The sequence below is a fragment of the Pan troglodytes genome, chromosome 22 (assembly GCF_028858775.2).
Source record: "Pan troglodytes isolate AG18354 chromosome 22, NHGRI_mPanTro3-v2.0_pri, whole genome shotgun sequence".
NCBI classification, from domain to species: domain Eukaryota; kingdom Metazoa; phylum Chordata; class Mammalia; order Primates; family Hominidae; genus Pan; species Pan troglodytes.
This window is the reverse complement of record NC_072420.2, coordinates 42,496,511-42,514,127: the sequence shown is the minus strand read 5'-3', so window position 1 is coordinate 42,514,127 and position 17,617 is coordinate 42,496,511. Positions and strand designations below refer to the sequence as shown.

The 17,617-nt window shown below is 49.5% G+C and overlaps 1 protein-coding gene across 8 annotated transcripts in view; it reads left to right on the top strand.

Annotated features, from left to right (window-relative positions):
* The window catches only part of PRDM15 (PR/SET domain 15), an 80,139-nt gene that overhangs the window by 29,654 nt on the left and 32,868 nt on the right, over nt 1–17,617 (top strand). For 2 of the 8 annotated variants that reach the window (XM_016938571.3, XM_016938568.4), the window contains exons 6-12: nt 2,451–2,552; nt 8,964–9,194; nt 10,748–10,877; nt 12,144–12,325; nt 12,604–12,698; nt 13,406–13,493; nt 14,365–14,424. In XM_016938571.3, coding sequence (XP_016794060.1) covers nt 2,451–2,552; nt 8,964–9,194; nt 10,748–10,877; nt 12,144–12,325; nt 12,604–12,698; nt 13,406–13,493; nt 14,365–14,424 — 888 coding nt within the window. The remainder of the gene's footprint in view (nt 1–2,450; nt 2,553–8,963; nt 9,195–10,747; nt 10,878–12,143; nt 12,326–12,603; nt 12,699–13,405; nt 13,494–14,364; nt 14,425–17,617) is intronic. The other 6 variants (XM_016938572.3, XM_016938569.3, XM_016938570.3 and 3 more) reach the window with 3 other exon arrangements.

The window sequence follows — 17,617 nt, the reverse complement described above, 5'->3', positions numbered from 1 at the left end:
GCACTGATGACATATAGTTTACATTCAGTAAGACTCAACAATTTTAAGTGTACAGTTCAGAGGCCTTTCTTTTTTTTTTTTTTTAAGACAGTCTGTCGCCCAGGCTGGAGTGCAGTGGTGTGATCTTGGCTCACTGCAACCTCCACCTCCCGAGTTCGAGCAATTCTCATGCCTCAGCCTCTCAAGAGCTGAAATTACAGGCGCATGCCACCACGCCTGGCTAATTTGTGCATTTTTTGGGAGAGACGGCGCTTTGCCATGTTGCCCAGGCTGGTCTTGAGCTCCTGGCCTCAAGTAATCCACCCGTCTGGGCCTCCCAAAGTGCTGGGATTACAGGCATGAGCCAGTGTTCCCGCCAGTTTAGAGACTTTTGAGTGTCTACAGTTGTATAAGCACCACCACAGCTGAGTTACAGACCTCAACTTCATCCCAGGAAGTTCTCTCGTGCGGCCCTGCAGTCAGCCCCGCCCACTGGAATGCCAGGCTGTTTGCTGTGCTGTAGCTTTGCTGTTCCTTTTGTTTGTTTGTTTTAAACTCTGCATGTTTGCATAGCGGAGCTCTAGCTGCACCTCCCATCTTACTGCTTACTTTTCTTTGCGTGCACAGTCTGGCTCACCACATCTTAGGCCTTTTTCCTACTGTTACTATCTCTGGCATCACTTTAAAGCTGTATGATGTTAGATTTTGCTGAGACACTTCTCTTTTGTTGGATATTTAAGTGATTGGCAGTCAAGAATTGCCTTCTGACTGTTAACTAATATTTTCTTCTTAAGAATTCTTATCTTTTACAATTACTATTCGGAAAATCCTGAGTGCTTCTCTTGATGAGCGGGCAGTCGTCATGACAAGTTTTTCTAGTCCTCTTTACCTAGCAGCAGAGTGCCAAGTTGAGGAGAACCCACACTCGTGGGGGTGTGGAGGCTTATTGCTGGAGACAATGGCCCATGTGGATTTGAAGAAATTCCCCTTATTCAGAAGTGGTGGCTTCCAGCTAACCTGGGCCCTTGTCCTCTTTTTCTGAAACTCACATGCGAGTGTTTTTCTCTCTTTGGAACCCGTGTATGTTTGGGAAGGTGAGTGGGAAATGGGAATTTGGCTCTGATTTCCATTTGTCCTTGATCTTTTGGGATTCTTCAAGCAGCGGATTCTCAGAGAGCAAGCGTAAAAGGGAACAGAAGCTGGTGGGGATGGGGTGTCCCAGAAAAATGCCCTGCTGGCAGGGTGCCCCCCACACCTCTTTCTGCTCTTTATTTATTTTTAGTTTGACAAAAAATTTCATATTGCATTTATGCCTCTTTCTTCTTGTTATCTTATGAAAACTCAGAACATGCATGCACAGGGTGATAGCAGTAACCTATATCTTTTTCCTTCATTCATTGCATCCTTAGTGCTGGTTTTGGATATGAAAAGATACATGTTTTTTTCTAGTGCTGAATGCATATGCAGTTGTACTTCTGGATTATTTTTTTAAAGACCCAGGAGTTTGTCTTTGTGAGTGGCCCCTGGAGTTTGCCGTGGGTAATGAACTTCAATGCAGGCTGTATCGTGATTAGAGTCGAAGTGATGGGCAGGGGTCCTGCCCTGGGCCAGCGCCCAGAGCTGCCAGACGAGGTGTAGAGAAACTGGCCTGGGCCAGATCATGGTACGCTCACTTAAAACGCCTCCCAATTGTAGGTTGCACAAGAGCATCAGTGACTTTTTTGTTAAAAGGTGCCTGTAGTTCTCTTTATAGCCAGGCTTACACCGCATGTCATGTACCCCCAGCTTAGCTCTCCCTTCCCAGATTCCTGTGTGGCATGGACTGAGGGATAGAGGTACTTCCTGGGATAGCGGCCCCCTACCTCAGGTGCCTATTTAAAATTAAGTTCAAACTTAGTAAAATTAAACACTTATTTCCTGGAACATGAGCCACATCTGGTTAGTGGCTGCCTTGCTGGATACCAGCTGTGGAGCACGTCAGTCATCCACAGAAAGCTCTGCTGGATAGCGCTGGGCGGGAGCAGCAGCCCAGCCACACACGGGGGCGCCACTGGCTGGCCGTTTTGGGTTCCACTGTCTCTTATTCTATGAGCCAGTGAGAGATGAGGAATTACACTTGGTTCTTGAGGAATGCACTTTTCTCATGAAGTCATATAAGGGATGAGCCTGGTCCCTCTGGACTGGCTTCTTGGAGGAGTTCTCAGCTCTGTGACTGGTGACCCTGCAGCAGGCGTGTCTCTGTGCTCAGTTGCCTCATCTGTGAAAAGGGGACAGTCACACGACCGTATCAGCCATGTGTGTAAAGCTCTGAAAATGGTGTCTGTCATGTGGAGTGACCACAGGCCCGTCTGCTGCCGTCATCACTGTCATCACCGCCTCTCAGCACACACCCCTTCTCCGCTGTGCCAGGATTCATGGAGACATATGAGCTGCTTGGGGGTCACCTTTTTCTCCTCTCATGTCTTTTGAAGCTGCAGGCACCCCAGAAAACAGCGCCCCCGTGGAGTCGGAGCCCAGCCAGTGGGCGTGTAAAGTGTGTTCTGCCACCTTCCTGGAGCTGCAGCTCCTCAATGGTAAGGAGGACGTGTGGGGAGCCCCAGTTGTAAAACTCCTGTGTCGATTTCTCTCTGACTTACGCTGTCATCTGTCTGCGGCTGTCGGGATGTCCCAGACTTTGTCCTGTCTGCCCCATTGCCCCACAATGTAGTCGCCAGAACCAAGGCTTTCTCAGGGTTTAAAGCTTCTGGGCAGTCCCGCTTCCCACCCCCGACCCCTGCAGGCCTCACTCCTCCCTCCTCCTGGTTGGGAAGTTGCATTTCAGCTGGGCGCCTTGACTCTGGAGCACTGGCAGGGGCCAGGGGCCAGGAGCCAGCCATGGCATGTGTTGTGCACTCTTGCCTTTGTTGTCTCTACTTGACAGCCCTTTCCATTGTTTCTTTATCTGACAGACACTATTTTCTTTTTTTGAGACAAGGTCTGGCTCTGTTTTCCAGGCTGGCGTGCAGTGGCATGATCGTGGCTCACTGCGGCCTTGACCTGACAGGCTCAAGCGATCCTCCCACCTCAGCCTCCTGAGTAGCTGGGACCACAGACATGTGCCACCACGCCCAGCAAACTTTTGTATATTTTTTGTAGAGACAGGGTTTCACCCAGGCTGGCTCAGACTGCTGGGCTCAAGCAGTCCGTCTGCCTCGGCCTCCCAAAGTACTGGGTTTACAGGCGTGAGCCACCGCGCCCAGCCTGCAGAACATTTTTATCTACTCAGGTTGAGATACCAATTTAAGGTGGCCGGGAAAGAATTGAACACATTTCCAGCTTCTGCAGTGCTCTGGGAACTTTCTGTTTATTTCTCTTAGGGAGCTGATTTTTCCACAAGTCTTAGGAGGCTAATCTGTAGTGAAGAAAGACTCGCATCAAATAAACCATGGGGGAATCACATAGAAACAGTTTGTGGCATTCGTCACATGTGGAACGTGCTCAGAGGCCCCAGGCCTGGTGGGGTTCCAGGCAGTGCAGTTGTGAGGAGTGACTGGGACAGCCACTGTGCTGACACCAGCAGACTTTAGCTACCTGGTCACATGTTCCTGAGACATCCTACTCATCTTGGCTTTAATGAATTTACGAATGTGTCATTTTGCCCTCTGCTTGGTGAGAAGTATTTTGTGTTTGTCACCAAGACATAAATAGCAGAGCAGGGCGGTTGGGTTTTCTAGAAACGCCGCGTTTGTGCAGAGCACACCCTGGACCTCATGGAGACCCATGGTATGTGCTTCACAGCGGGAGGGTGCTGCTTGCGCCAGGTGGTCCCCTCCACAAAGCCAGACAGACGTTGCTGCTCATTTGTGTTTCTTCCTAATAACTAGTTTTGAGTGAAGAAAAAAGAAATTCCTTCATATTTTCAGTGAAATTCTACTTGTATGTCATCAACTACGTAAGACGTGGTACTCGGGCTCCCCTTACAATTAGGCTGATGGTGACTAAGACCCCTCAGTGCCAGGTCCTCCAGAAACTTCCTTGTGTCAACACCATGAGGTACAACCGTGACTCCATTTCAGGGATGAGTGAACCGAGGCAGGCTTGAGGGCTGGAGCCAGGTACTCAGGCAGCCCGGCCTCTGCCACCCAGATTACCGGAGGGGTCCTGAGCATTCCTTCCAGGTGACGGCTCTGCCTTCTGCGGCAGCCTCTCGCTGGGGGGCTTCTTGGGAACATCCATGGCTCAGGAGCCTAGAAGTGGGAAGCAGAGCCCAGGAAGGAGGAGACTGAGGAGCAGCCCCAAAGGCCGGCCTGTGAACGGGGAGGGGCTGTGTGTCCCTGTGAACGGGGAGGGGCTGTGTGTCCCTGTGTGGGGGGAGGGGCTATGTGTGTGTGTGTGTGTGTGTGTGTGTGTGTCCCTGTGAGGGGGAGGGGCTGTGTGTGTGTGTCCCTGTGAGGGGGGGAGGGGCTGTGTCACCTCCCTGAGATAGGAGGGACTGTGTTTCTCTTTTTTGGGCTGAGGGGTTGTGTGTTCTCTTGAGGGCGGAGGTGCCACATGCCACTTTGGGTATCCTCAGCGGACTGGCACTGAGCGCTGTCCCAGAGCCACATGACAGACGGGTTCTGCACAAGCCTTCAGAGAAGGGACTTCACTTGGCTCTTTCAGTGCTGCTGTTCTAATGAGGCAAACGGTGTCCATTTGTCTCATTTCCTCTCTGATCTCAAGGGATGTGAAGCTGCCTTTTGTGAGTTGGTGTAGGAAGTGTTGGAAGGGCTATTGAAGAGGTTTTGTAGTTTTAGAATCAAATTTGACAGATTTTTGCTGCTTCTTTCAAGTTGGGTAACTTCCAAACCAAACCACCAGTGCTCTGAATTTAAACTTTCTTTCTTTCTTTCTTTCTTTCTTTTTTTTTTTTTTTACGATACAAGGTCTTGCCCTGTCACCCAGGCAGGAATGCGATGGTGTGATCTTAGCTCATTGCAGCCTCAAGCTCATGGGCTCAAATGATCCTCTCCTTTTGACCTCCCAAGTAGCTGGAACTACAGGTGAATGTCAACAGGTCTAATTGTACAGACAGGGTCTTGCTCTGTTGCTCAGGATTCCATAACAAGGCTGTCCCAGACAGGCCCACATGGCAGGGACATTGCCACCCATACGACGGTGGCCTCAGGGCCAAACTTGTGCTGTCTCTGAAAGCCCAATGCCTTCACCATGCCAGAAAATGTGTTCTCAGGCCCCCTGCAGCCTCACATTGCTCACAGAGCTATGGCACAAACCTGCATTCAGGGCAGGAGAGTTTGGGAAAGGAGTGTTTTGGGAAAGGTGGGGCTCAGAAGTTGGCGAAACATCACAAGGATGTTTCACAGTGCTGGATGGCCAGAAAAGATGGCACATGTCCACTGCGTGTAGGATACAATAGAGGATCCTTTGAGGGAAAGGAGCAAAGGGAATGCCCAGGTTGCTGTCGAAGGAGATTGTAGGACAAGAGATGTTCTCTAGTTCAAGGATAGATAACTGGTCCAGATTGGAGCAGCAGCAAGGGCTCCAGGAAGAATGACTCAAAAAGGAAAAGAAATAGAGCATTAACTGATGTGTTTGTAGAGGAAAGAGTTATACTTCTGGCAGAGTTTAAGTCTCAATTAGTAATATAAACACAGGAAAAAAATAAGCAAATGTTATTAATAAAAAGTAAGGCATTAATTGACTCCAGAGAAAACAAAGGTTATATATACTTAAAACAAACAAACAAACAAAAAAACAAACAAAAAAACAAAAAAATCAGGCCAGACACGGTGGCTCACACCTGTAATGGCAGCACTTTGGGAGGCTGAGGCAGGTGGATCACCTGAGGTCAGGAGTTTGAGACCAGCCTGGCCATCATGGTGAAACCCCATCTCTACTAAAAATACAAAAATTAGCCAGGTGTGGTGGTGCATGCCTGTAGTCCCAGATACCTGGGAGGCTGAGACAGGAGAATGTCTTGAACCTGGGAAGCAAGGGTTGTAGTGAGCTGAGATTGCACCACTGCACTCCATCCTGGGCGACAGAGTGAGACTCCGTCTCAAAAAAAAAAAAAAAGGCCAGGCGTAGTGGCTCATGGCTGTAATCCCAACACTTTGGGAGGCCGAGGCAGGCGGATCACGAGGTCAAGAGATCAAGACCATCCTGGCCAACATGGTGAAACCCTGTCTCTACTAAAAATACAAAAATTAGCTGGGCATGGTGGTGCACGCTTGTAGTCCCAGCTACTCAGGAGGCTGGGGCAGGAGAATCGCTTGAACCTGGGAGGCGGAGGTTATAGTGAGCCGAGATCGCACACTGCACTCCAGCCTGGCAACAGAGCGAGACTCCGTCTCAAAAACAAACAAATAAAAAAAGAATCATAAACATATATTGGTGCAGTTGTGAATACATTTTTATGGTCATAATTATGAATACACTGATTATTGATTTACCCCAAAATAGTGATATAAATATGTTGGTGAGATTGTGGAGAAGATAAGCATTTGGGAGGGAGAGTATAGTCTATAAGAAAGCTAAATCCTTCTCCTCCATGTTAAATAATAGATGCTATCTAATACTAAAAAATGGAAAGGCGATAATAGGTGGGGACGAGTGGTTACAGAGAGCTGCTGTTTTCTCTTTTGCAGCTAGGACTGGTTATTTGTGCATTCTCTATTTTTTCTTTCCAGACTTATCAATATCATTAGTCTTTTGAAAGCACCCACTTTTGGCTTTGTTGATCCTTTTTATTGTATATTTACTTTATTTCTGCTCTTATTTATTATTTGCTTTTTATACTTTTCATTCTGTGCCTTTCTAACAAGTTGGATGCTTAACTCATTACTTTCCAGCTGTTTTATTTTCTCATGTAAGCATTTCAGATGATTTTTTCTTAAGAACCATGTTAGCTGCATTCCACATTTTGATTATACAGTGCATCTGAGTTTATATGCACTTAATAACATAGTCTAATAATAAGCAAAAATTGGCAGATCTACGAGGAGAAATAGAAAAATCTGCCTCTGTAGTGGGAGCTTTTAATACATACATCTTAATTTATAAATCAGACTAAAAAATCACAGGGATGTAGATTTGAAGCACACAGTTAACACAATTGATTTAATAAGTATATTTACAATGCCGCATCTAACAAGTAGAGTATATATACATCTCTTTGATGTGTGGGCTCTCTTCCTCCCATATTTTAGTTCTAAGTATTTTCTAATTTGCTCTGTTTTTCCTGTTTGAATTTGTAATTGTCTAGAATGATGTTTGCTAATTTCCTTATGTATGGCTTTTCTTTCTTTTTTAACTTTAGTTCCCTTTGTTTTATATTTCTGACCCTCAATCTAAAATCACTCTTATTGCCTTTCAGAATTTCCTCTGGGGCAATCTTTTCAGTCTTTGTCTCAAAATATCTTTCTTTAACCATCTGCACTGGAAACGGTTTTCACCGGATATTGAATTTTGCGTTTATTCTTATTCTCTTTCTGCACATTGGGGATGTTGTTATGCTACTTTATGCCTTCCATTATTATTCTTGGTAAGTCTGCTGTCATTGCAGTTGTTCCTTCATAGGTAATCACTGCTTTGTACTTGGTTGCTTTTGAAACCTCCTCTGTCTTTGGAGTTCTGCAATTTATAACAGAGTCATCATTTATGTCTTTATTTTTATTTGTTTTCCCTGTTACAGATCTTGAATCTGAAGAGTGATGTCTTTCATTCATTCTGGATAATCTCCCACCCTTATCTTGCCCATTGTTTAGCCCTCCTTCCCTATTTTCTCTTTGTCCTATTGTACATGTTTTAGACCTTCTTGTTATATTATACTTCATGTCTTCTTAGCTCCTGCTCATATTTTTCTAGCTCCTTGTCTCTTTTCTACATTCTGGGTAATCTTTGCAGCTCTTCATTTTACTTTATGAGTTCTCTCTTCAGTTGTGTCTAATTTTTTGTTTAATATGACACATTGTGTTTTTATTTTGGGTCTCCTTTTTATTTTATATAAGTTTTATTTGGTTATTTTTCATAAGCGCTTGTTATATTTCAGCATGCCCTTGCTTTTTTTTAATATGTGTTTTTTAACCCTTCTTTATTCATTTAAATGTATTTTCCCCCAGTTTTCTCCTCTCAGCTTGTGTTATTATCTAGGAATTCCATTCTTCTTGAGTTTGTGTGTATGTGTCTGCTGAAGCCCTGATGGCTTATTGCTTAATTTTTTAGTTTTCTTGGGACTTTTCTTGCTTTTGTTGTTGTTGTTTTGGTAAGCTCTTTAGCAAGGAATCTTCTTTTCTCCCCTGCCCCTACAGTGGTCCTTCCATGCACTCTGGATTGTTACAGAGTGTTTTGATTTTGCTTCTGCTACGTCTCCCAGAGCTTTCACAGGTCTAGGGTGCAAATCTTTTTTTTTTTTTTTGAGACAGTCTTGCTCTGTCACCTGGTTGGAGTGCAGTGGTGCTATCTCGGTTCACTGCAAGCTCCGCCTCCCGGGTTCAAGCAGTTCTTCTGCCTCAGCCTCCCCAGTGGCTGGGACTACAGGCACACACCACCACACCCGGCTAACTTTTTGTGTTTTTATTAGAGACGGGTTTTCACCATGTTTGCCAGGCTGGTCTTGAACTCCTGACCTCATGTGATCCACCTGCCTCAGCCTCCCAAAGTGCTTGGATTACAGGCATGAGCCACTGTGCCTGGACACATTCATATTTTGATATCTCCTTCTCAGGTTTTTGCTTTGCAGACATATGTGTGTGTGTATGTCTGCTTTTTTCACTAAACTGCCCTCATGGTGAACCTACCCTTGCTTTTACCACTTAATTTACTTTTCAAAATAGCAGTTGTGTTTGATGCAGAGGAAATAAAACAGTAGAAATAAAGTTCACTTGCCTATACAAAGGTTGGCAAACAAGATTGAAAACACACACACATAGGAACCAGAGGCCAGGGTGGGTGTGGACGGTGGCAGGCTTCCTAATTGGGTGGTGCATTCGCGTCTCTCTTTGCAGAACATCTGTTGGGCCACTTAGAACAAGCCAAAAGCCTTCCTCCAGGCAGCCAAAGCGAGGCAGCAGCTCCCGAGAAGGAGCAGGACACACCCCGGGGGGAACCCCCTGCAGTGCCCGAGAGCGAGAATGTTGCCACCAAAGAACAGAAGAAAAAGCCTCGAAGGGGGAGAAAACCCAAAGTGTCCAAAGCTGAGCAGCCTCTAGTCATCGTGGAAGACAAGGAACCCACAGGTGATGAGCGGGTTCCGGGGATGAGTGCCTGCGTGGGGCGCAGCCCTCCTGGCGCCCAAGGGCTGGCGGGGCAGGGGGCAGAGGGTGGGGCGGGAAAACTCAGTGTAGAAAGGCCTCGTGGAAGGTAGACTCTAAGCCCGTCTGTTTTTCTCTCAATCAACTCTAGTAAAGTACAATTTCCATGTAATACATGTCACACTAAAAAGGATACAGGGTGTGAATTTTGACAAATGGATACAGCTGTGAAACCAGCACCCCCGTCAGGGTAGAGGACATTTCCGTCTCGTTAGCCACTTTCCTGACTGTCTTCTGTACGAGTTCATTCCACCCATCCTGGAATTTCTCACGAATGGACTCTGTCTGCCTCCTTCAGGCAGCGTACAGCCTCGAGACCCGCCCACATGGTTTATCTGTGGCTCCTTCTCCTTGATCGCTGAACAGTGCTTGGTCCATCACCTGTGGGTGGGCACTGAGTTGCTCCCAGGGCCTGGCTAGGGCTCATCCTTTGATTGTGCAGTATCCTCAGTTGGGTTTGAAGAGGCATTTGACCCTCTTCCAGGGTGTGCGGTCTCTGTGAGGCTCTTGTCCCTGTGGTCCTCACACAGCCCCCATCCAAGCCACCTGCAGCCTCGTGGGCCTCACAGTGAGGATGAGATCTGATGCTCAGCCACTGGCCCCTTCACATTTGTTACTGACACTGGGCAGTTTTTCTTTTTACTGTCTGGGATACACCAGGATTTCTTTTATGAGAGTGAAAAGGAGTCCTTATTGCTTCTATGAATTAGAGACAATTGGGAAGAGCAGCCATTGTGGAATATTCTGAGCCTCCCCTTTTCTGCTGTGGGTCTGCGGCTTCTAGGCTGTGCACTGTTGGGCGCTGATTTAGGAGCGCCTGAAAGCCCCCTGGCCAGTTTCCCCAGGTCTCTGTGAATAGGCAGAGAAGATGGGGGCGGGGGAAAGCGTGTCAGGTAGATATTTCACTAATTCTTACTTGTGTTGAGAAGACATTTAGTAGGCAAAGTGGTAGAAACCAGTGGTTGAATTTTTTTGTGTAATCTTCCCCTATTTCATTTATCTTGGGTTTCTGGCCAGGGTCTCCAGTATTGGCGATGATGTGATCTTTAACTCTTATACAAAATGGTTAGCTAAAATGGTTTTACTAATGTTGGCACATTTAATTAGAAACATTAACATTTCTAAAACTCTGTCACAATTGATGTAGTAAGTTCGAAGTTTCTGCTATATATCCAAAATGTTTTTGGTTGGTATGAAGAGGGATTGAAGTAATGTTATGATGTTGTGGTTTTTAAAAAGAATAACAAATTATAACTTCAGTTTAGGCTAAGAAAAACATTTTGCTTTTCTGTTTGTACTAGTAAATGTGTGGATCCCAAAATATTGACAGTTTTTTTTTCCCCCTCTGTAAACCTCAACATTTGTGGCTACCACTCTGGCCTGGCTGTGGTTCCCATGGGGCAGTGTGTCACCATGGTTTGACTGTGTTTGTCCCCTGCTCTTGTGGTTACTTAGCTTGTCACATCCCCTTCGTACAGAGCAAGTGGCAGAGATCATTACCGAGGTCCCTCCGGATGAGCCTGTGAGTGCAACGCCAGATGAGCGGATCATGGAGCTGGTTCTGGGGAAGCTGGCCACCACCACCACTGACACCAGCTCGGTTCCAAAGTAAGTCCTGCCTGGCACCTGGGGCCGTCCTGTGGACAGACAGTGCTGGCAGCAGCCAGGCCATTCTGGAGGGAAGGCACCTTCCCAGCAGGAAAGCCCCAGGGAAGGAGATGGAAACAGACCTGCTGAGGAGGCAGCAGGAATGTTCTGGAGCTCAGGAGTTTAATGGTGCATCCACTGTGAAAACAGCTTTAGAAAAATGCTTTATTTTGGTTAAATATGCATAAATTTAACCATTTTAACCATGTTTAAGTGCACAATTTAGTGGCATTCAGGATGTTCACACTGTTGGGCAACCATCTCCCCCATCCATCTGTGGAACTTTCCCATCTTCCCAAGCTGAAACACTGTCCCCACTAAGCACCCGCTCCAGCCCCCTCCCCCAGCCCCTGGCACCCACCATTCTACTTTCTGTCTCTGTGGATTGGATGACTCTAGAGATGTCTTATAAGTGGAATCAGACAGGATTTGTCCTTATGTGACTGGCTTATTCTACCCCGGCTCATCCATGTGTAGCCTGTGTCAGAATTTCCTTCAACACTGAGTAATATACCATCATGCATATGCCCCATATTTTGTGTATCCATGCATCCATTGATGGACAGTTGGGTTGCTTCTAGCTTTCGTGATGCTGCTGTGGTAAAACACTTTGCTATTTGAATTTCAGTAAATTTAACAGCTTGCCCTGTGTTTTAGTTACGATTCTTGGGTCATTTTTACCATGGAGTTGAGTAAGTTGGTGGTCACTTTTTTTTGGCCCTTTTTGGATCACCTCTTGTAGTTGGCAAAAGTAATATCAGAAATGATGTTACCTGTTTATTTATTTATACTTTATCTTATTGCCCAGAAGAGTTCAGGTGGCTTACCATCAAAAATACATCTAACAGGGAAAAGAAGTTTTAAAAATCAGGTTCAGATAATATGTAAAACAGAGAAGAGTTAAGACAGAGTGACAGGAGCAGAAAACAGGTGTGGTTATTCTAATTGAGGCACAAATTGACCTCCAGGCTTTCTGGTGGCCAGAGTTAGAACAGAGTCAGGTGTGTGGCTGTTGCAGCTAAAGCTGCCTAATGTCATTATATATTCAAGGTGTCCCTTTCAGATGCCCTGGAAGCTGGGAGTGACGCCCGGGCGCATTCCCTCCTTTCTCGCATGCAGGCTCGGGATTAGCTGGGAAGTTTTGGAAGGAGGCCGTTTTCATGCTGCTTGTAACCTGGAACTTTTTTCCCACCTGTCTTTTCCCAACTTATTGACGTCCCTGGGCAGGTTCACCCATCATCAGAATAACACCATCACGCTCAAGAGGAGCTTAATTCTCTCGAGCAGACACGGCATCCGGCGCAAGCTCATCAAACAGCTCGGGGAGCACAAGCGGGTTTACCAGTGCAATATCTGCAGCAAGATCTTCCAGAACAGCAGCAACCTGAGCAGGCACGTGCGCTCGCATGGTGAGTCCGCGAGGCCCGGCTGGCGCCCGGGGCTGGGGCTGGGGCTGGGACCGGGACTGGGGCTGGGGCTGGGGGTGGGAGGACAGCGCGGAGTCTCCCCTCCTTGGGTCGTCTCCCACGAGCTGCGCCAGTGAGAGGCTGCATTTGTGGGCGATCATCTCTGCAGCCCCTTCGCATGGTGGGAGCGAGGCGGCTCGTGGGGCATTTCCCCGGTGGGCATGCTTCTCTCGGTAAATGCTCTAAGTAGTGAATGAGCTCTCTGTTGGTTGGTTCCTCAGGTGACAAGCTGTTTAAGTGCGAAGAGTGTGCAAAATTGTTCAGCCGCAAAGAGAGCCTAAAGCAGCACGTTTCCTACAAGCACAGCAGGAACGAGGTGGGTGGAAACAAGCCCAGGGTTCTCTTCCCAGTTGTGTGGACAACACAGACAACTGACCAAATCACCATGTTGTAATGAGAAGAAAGAATCCCAGGAGGGAGGAGAGTGGGCGAGGCCTGTGGGGGAGGGAGGAGAGCGGGCGAGGCCTGTGGGGGAGGGAGGAGAGCCGGCGAGGGCTGTGGGGGAGGGAGGAGAGCGGGCGAGCCCTGTGGGGGAGGGAGGAGAGTGGGCGAGCCCTGTGGGGGAGGGAGGAGAGTGGGCAAGGGCTGTGGGTGCCCAGGTATCCCTGAGAAGGGAGAGTCCCAGGAGGGATGAGAGCGGGTGAGGGCTGTGGGTGTCCAAGCGTCCCTGAGAAGAGAGTCCCAGGAGGGATGAGAGCAGGTGAGGGCTGTGGGTGTCCTGGCATCCCTGGGCCACCTGTCAGCCCCTCGTCCTGGTCAGATGCCCACAAGCGCAGCAGGAAGAGTCAGGAGAATGGGAGTGTTTGGTGCTTGGAGTGGGGCTCCCTGAGTGTGGAGTTCCTTTCTAGGGCAGGTGAACAGCAAGAGTAAACATCCTTTGTGTTCCTAAATAGAGCGGGAGGGTGGTGGAGGTCAGAGTCATAACAGACACAGGCGTGGAGTCGCCCGGGCAGCACGTCGGGGGCTCGGCATCTGTGGACTCTGCGCTGGGCCATCTCACCCACGGCGTGTCCCTCTGACCAGGTGGACGGCGAGTACAGGTACCGCTGCGGCACTTGTGAGAAGACCTTCCGCATCGAGAGCGCGCTGGAGTTCCACAACTGCAGGACAGGTGAGGGCGCCGGTCAGGTCTCCCCTCGGCCGCTGCGCGGTACGGATTCTAGATACGCCGCGGAGACCGTGGAACTTTAGTCCGAAGTAAAGATTGTTTTCATGAATAGACAGCCTCACTTTTAACATTTCCCTCTGTCCATTTTGCTTCAAAGCAGTTACCCTAAAGATACACAGATGGAAACTTTCCAGTAAAAAGGGATTGATTTTCTTCCTGCATTTGTCAGCCGAGCTGCGTATGGCCCCACACTGGAGAGCATTGTAAAGCGGGGGGCCGTTCTGGCTAAAAACAGGGAGCAGCAGTGTCCAATGTTTTCTAGGGCCGTCTGAGGAAGAAAGGAAAAGATCAGGATAATGGCTGGAGGAGTGTGAGTGCTGCCTCGCTTGCTTGCAAAGGTTGTTCCTAACCGCGAGCCCTCCTCCATCCACATCTCCTGCAGCGTCCAGGGTGGAACGGGGTTGCCCCTGCACGCATTCTTTTTGTTCTGAGCCTGCTTGTGTGCACCAGCTTCCAAAAATAAAGCATTTTCCTTGTGTGAGGCCTGAAGCCGGGTGTGCCTGGACCAGCCTGTAGTGGAGAGGTGGCCTCTTCGGGCCTGGGGGGCGTCTGAGGCCCCTGTCTCTCTGGCCGAATTTGCTGCTGGCAAGTAAACAGACCAAAGGAAAGCCAAGGCCGTCCTGCCGGCTGCGCTTCTCCACGTGGCCCGAGGACGCCCCTGTATTCTGCAGTGATGACGTGCACCCTCTGGGATGTGGGAGTCACGCCTTCCCCATTCCCAATGGTGGGTGGCACTGGAGGCCCAAGCAGTGGGGGTCCCCAGCGGGGCACAGAGGGATGAGTCACTGTTGCCTTTGTGTCCCCCTCTCTCTAGGACTCATAGCACACCCTGGAGAGGGGGGGCCCGGCGGCAGTCGGCTTAGAGACCTACCAGGTTAGCCTTCGACGCCCACCCCGTCCTTGTCCACCTGCTCTGTGTCTGTCACTTGCATCTCTGTGTTGTTCTTGTTAAGGTGCCACCCGCCCCTGTGTTGAGAACAGGGCACCTGCAGCAGCGGACTCCCAGGGGCTCTGACCAGAGCTGCCGCACATGGGCCATGTGAGAGGCCCTGCTCCCCTGCTGTAGCTGCTGGGCGCGGGGGGCCCTTGGTGGGGTTGGCTAGTTCTACTCTGAGGGCTCCTATTTGAAACCAGGGTTTGGTTCTTCCTCCCTGATGCCTTCTTCCTCGGGTTGGACTGTTCTGAGGGGCAGGAATGAGTCATGTTTTGCCTAAGCTTTAGCAGCTCTGAAGGATCCATGTCTGGCATGAGGTGGCCTCCAGAAGCTTCTGGATGAATTTCCAGTGTGCCGCACCTCCTGCATTTTAAGCCCTCCTATCACAAGAATTCCCAAGAAACCTGGGGCACAGTCCCCTGAAGACTTCCACTTAACGCAGCCCCGGCCAGACAGATGAACCTTCATCTTGTTTGCGAACCTCCCCTTGGGGTCCCCACAGTCCTGCAGGAGTGTAGCAGGCGAGGGTTTTGGGGTTCCCAAGAGTGATGCTACCATCTAAGGCGCTCTGGTGAGGCAGACTCAAGGTTGAGGAAGAGGCATTGCCCTCTGATATTCTCAACTATTTCTCTGGACCCAAATAAAACAAAGTACTAGAAGCGGCTAAGGCAGCAGCAGCTTCCTGTCAGCCAGAGATGCTGTTAGGCCAGGTGCTGGCCTTTGTTAGTCACCTAGAACCCGCAGAGCGCCAGGGACCTGCATCGCACCACCTCTTCCCCTGAGACGTTCTAGTTTCAAAGGTTACCCGTTTTAGACTGAACAGAAAGGATAAAAACCTTGAAATGGAGCTTGTTTGCATAATATATGATTTGCATGCTCTTATACTTATTTATCGTATTGAAGTTAAGAGAATGTGTATCTTCCTTAGACAATTAAACCAAGAATTTGTACCAAGAATTAAACCAAGTATGTGGGAGTCACGCCTTCCCCATTCCCATTGGTGGGTGGCACTGGAGGCCCAAGCAGTGGGGGTCCCCAGCGGGGCACAGAGGGATGAGTCACTGTTGCCTTTGTGTCGCCCTCTCTCGAGGACTCATAGCACACCCTGGAGAGGGGTGTGGGGGGAAGTTTTAAAATGTTACAGTCTTGTGGGTTTTTCTGAAGCTCCCTCCATGGGACCTGTTGTGGTGCCTGTCCCTTGTGGTGTGACCAGGTGCTGGTGTAACTCATCTTCGTGTTCCTTGTGCTGTGTCTGACCATAAGTACTGTGCTACGGAATAGCAAAGGCTCACGTCCAGGCCCTCAGGCAAAATGCGGCCCACCAGCCTCCCCCAGTAATCCCCTCTCCATCCCCGGGTGCCCTGCGCCCCTCTCCCTTCGTCAGACCCCAGTAGGCAGCTGTTCTCAGTGGCTCATTTATTCAGACATAAACCTAGACCCCCTCGGCGCAGGGTTATTGGAGGGAGAAGCATTGTTGGGACCCAGTGCCCATGTGGGTTCCTGGACTGGCAGCGAGTGGGTGGCTGCGGGAGAAGCCACCCTCGGCTTGGCAGAGTTGTCCGGGACAGCTGGGGAGTGGCCTGAAGTAGGTTCTCTTTCCATGGTCACGAGGGGCTTGTGAGGGAGAAAGCTGAAGCTCTTGGCAGCACCACTGCCTTCCACGGGGCGGCAGGACTAGTGGAGCCACCTGCCCAGGAGGGGGTGCTCATGGGTGCTGTTTTGCACCTGCCTGGGAGGGGGGCTCACTTGTATTGGTTGGTACCTGCCTGGGAAGGAGGCTCACCTGTGCTCTTTAGCACCTGCCTGGGAGGGAGGCTCACCTGTGCTCTTTAGTGCCTGGCTGGGAGGGAGGCTCACCTATGCTGTTCAGGAGGCCCAGGTTGAGGGGAGTGTGGCAATCCAATGCCACAGCACTGTAAAGGTGTGGCCTGTGGCGATCTGATGCCACAGTGCTGTAAGGTGTGGCCTGTGGTGATCCAATGCCACAGCACTGTAAAGGTGTGGCCTATGGTGATCCGTTGCCACGCACTGTAAAGGTGTGGCCTGTGGCGATCTGATGCCACAGTGCTGTAAGGTGTGGCCTGTGGTGATCCGATGCCACAGCACTGTAAAGGTGTGGCCTATGGTGATCCGTTGCCACGCACTGTAAAGGTGTGGCCTGTGGCGATCTGATGCCACAGTGCTGTAAGGTGTGGCCTGTGGTGATCCGATGCCACAGCACTGTAAAGGTGTGGCCTATGGTGATCCGTTGCCACGCACTGTAAAGGTGTGGCCTGTGGCGATCTGATGCCACAGTGCTGTAAGGTGTGGCCTGTGGTGATCCGATGCCACAGCACTGTAAAGGTGTGGCCTATGGTGATCCGTTGCCACGCACTGTAAAGGTGTGGCCTGTGGTGATCTGATGCCACAGTGCTGTAAAGGTGTGGCCTGTGGTGATCCAATGCCACAGTGCTGTAAAGGTGTGGCCTGTGGTGATCTGATGCCACAGTGCTGTAAGGTGTGGCCTTTCACAAAGCGCTTGGCTCTAGTGGTCCCATTCCTAAGAATTCATGATAAAGAGATTTGACAGAAGAAAAAAATATGCATTACTAAAGATTCCATCAATAAATTATCTACAGTGTCAAAAATAGCAAAGTGAGTTTTGAGAAGTGAGCTGGATGGAATATCACATAGCCATTAAAGTCATCATGAAAACGTCCAGCACTGTAAACACGCACGCCTCAGACGCAGTGTGTGAAGGACACATATCATGCAGTCGTGTGGATCCGGACAGAGCCCATCACATCTTAAGCCAAAACGAAACTGAGGGCAGTGGCTATATGGATAATGTTTCACTTTATAGGAGGAAGGCAAGCAGTATGTTAGGCTGGGACTCAGCGTAGCATCTGTCACGGTGCTCCTCTTATGGCCCAGGTGAGGCTGGCTCTGGGCTGAGGTCACGCTGCAGGTGGGGTGGGATGTGGGCAGGGGAGCCTCGCACAGGGCCACCTCTACTGTGTTCAGCCCTGGCAGAGGCCACCTCCCACTGTCCTGCCATGGTTGGAGCTGTGGGAGGGGACTGTCCCCTCCCAGCGCTTCGCCTGTCCTGAGGGTGGCACCCATGGGGCGTAGATTTCCCCACTGCTGCCTCCTG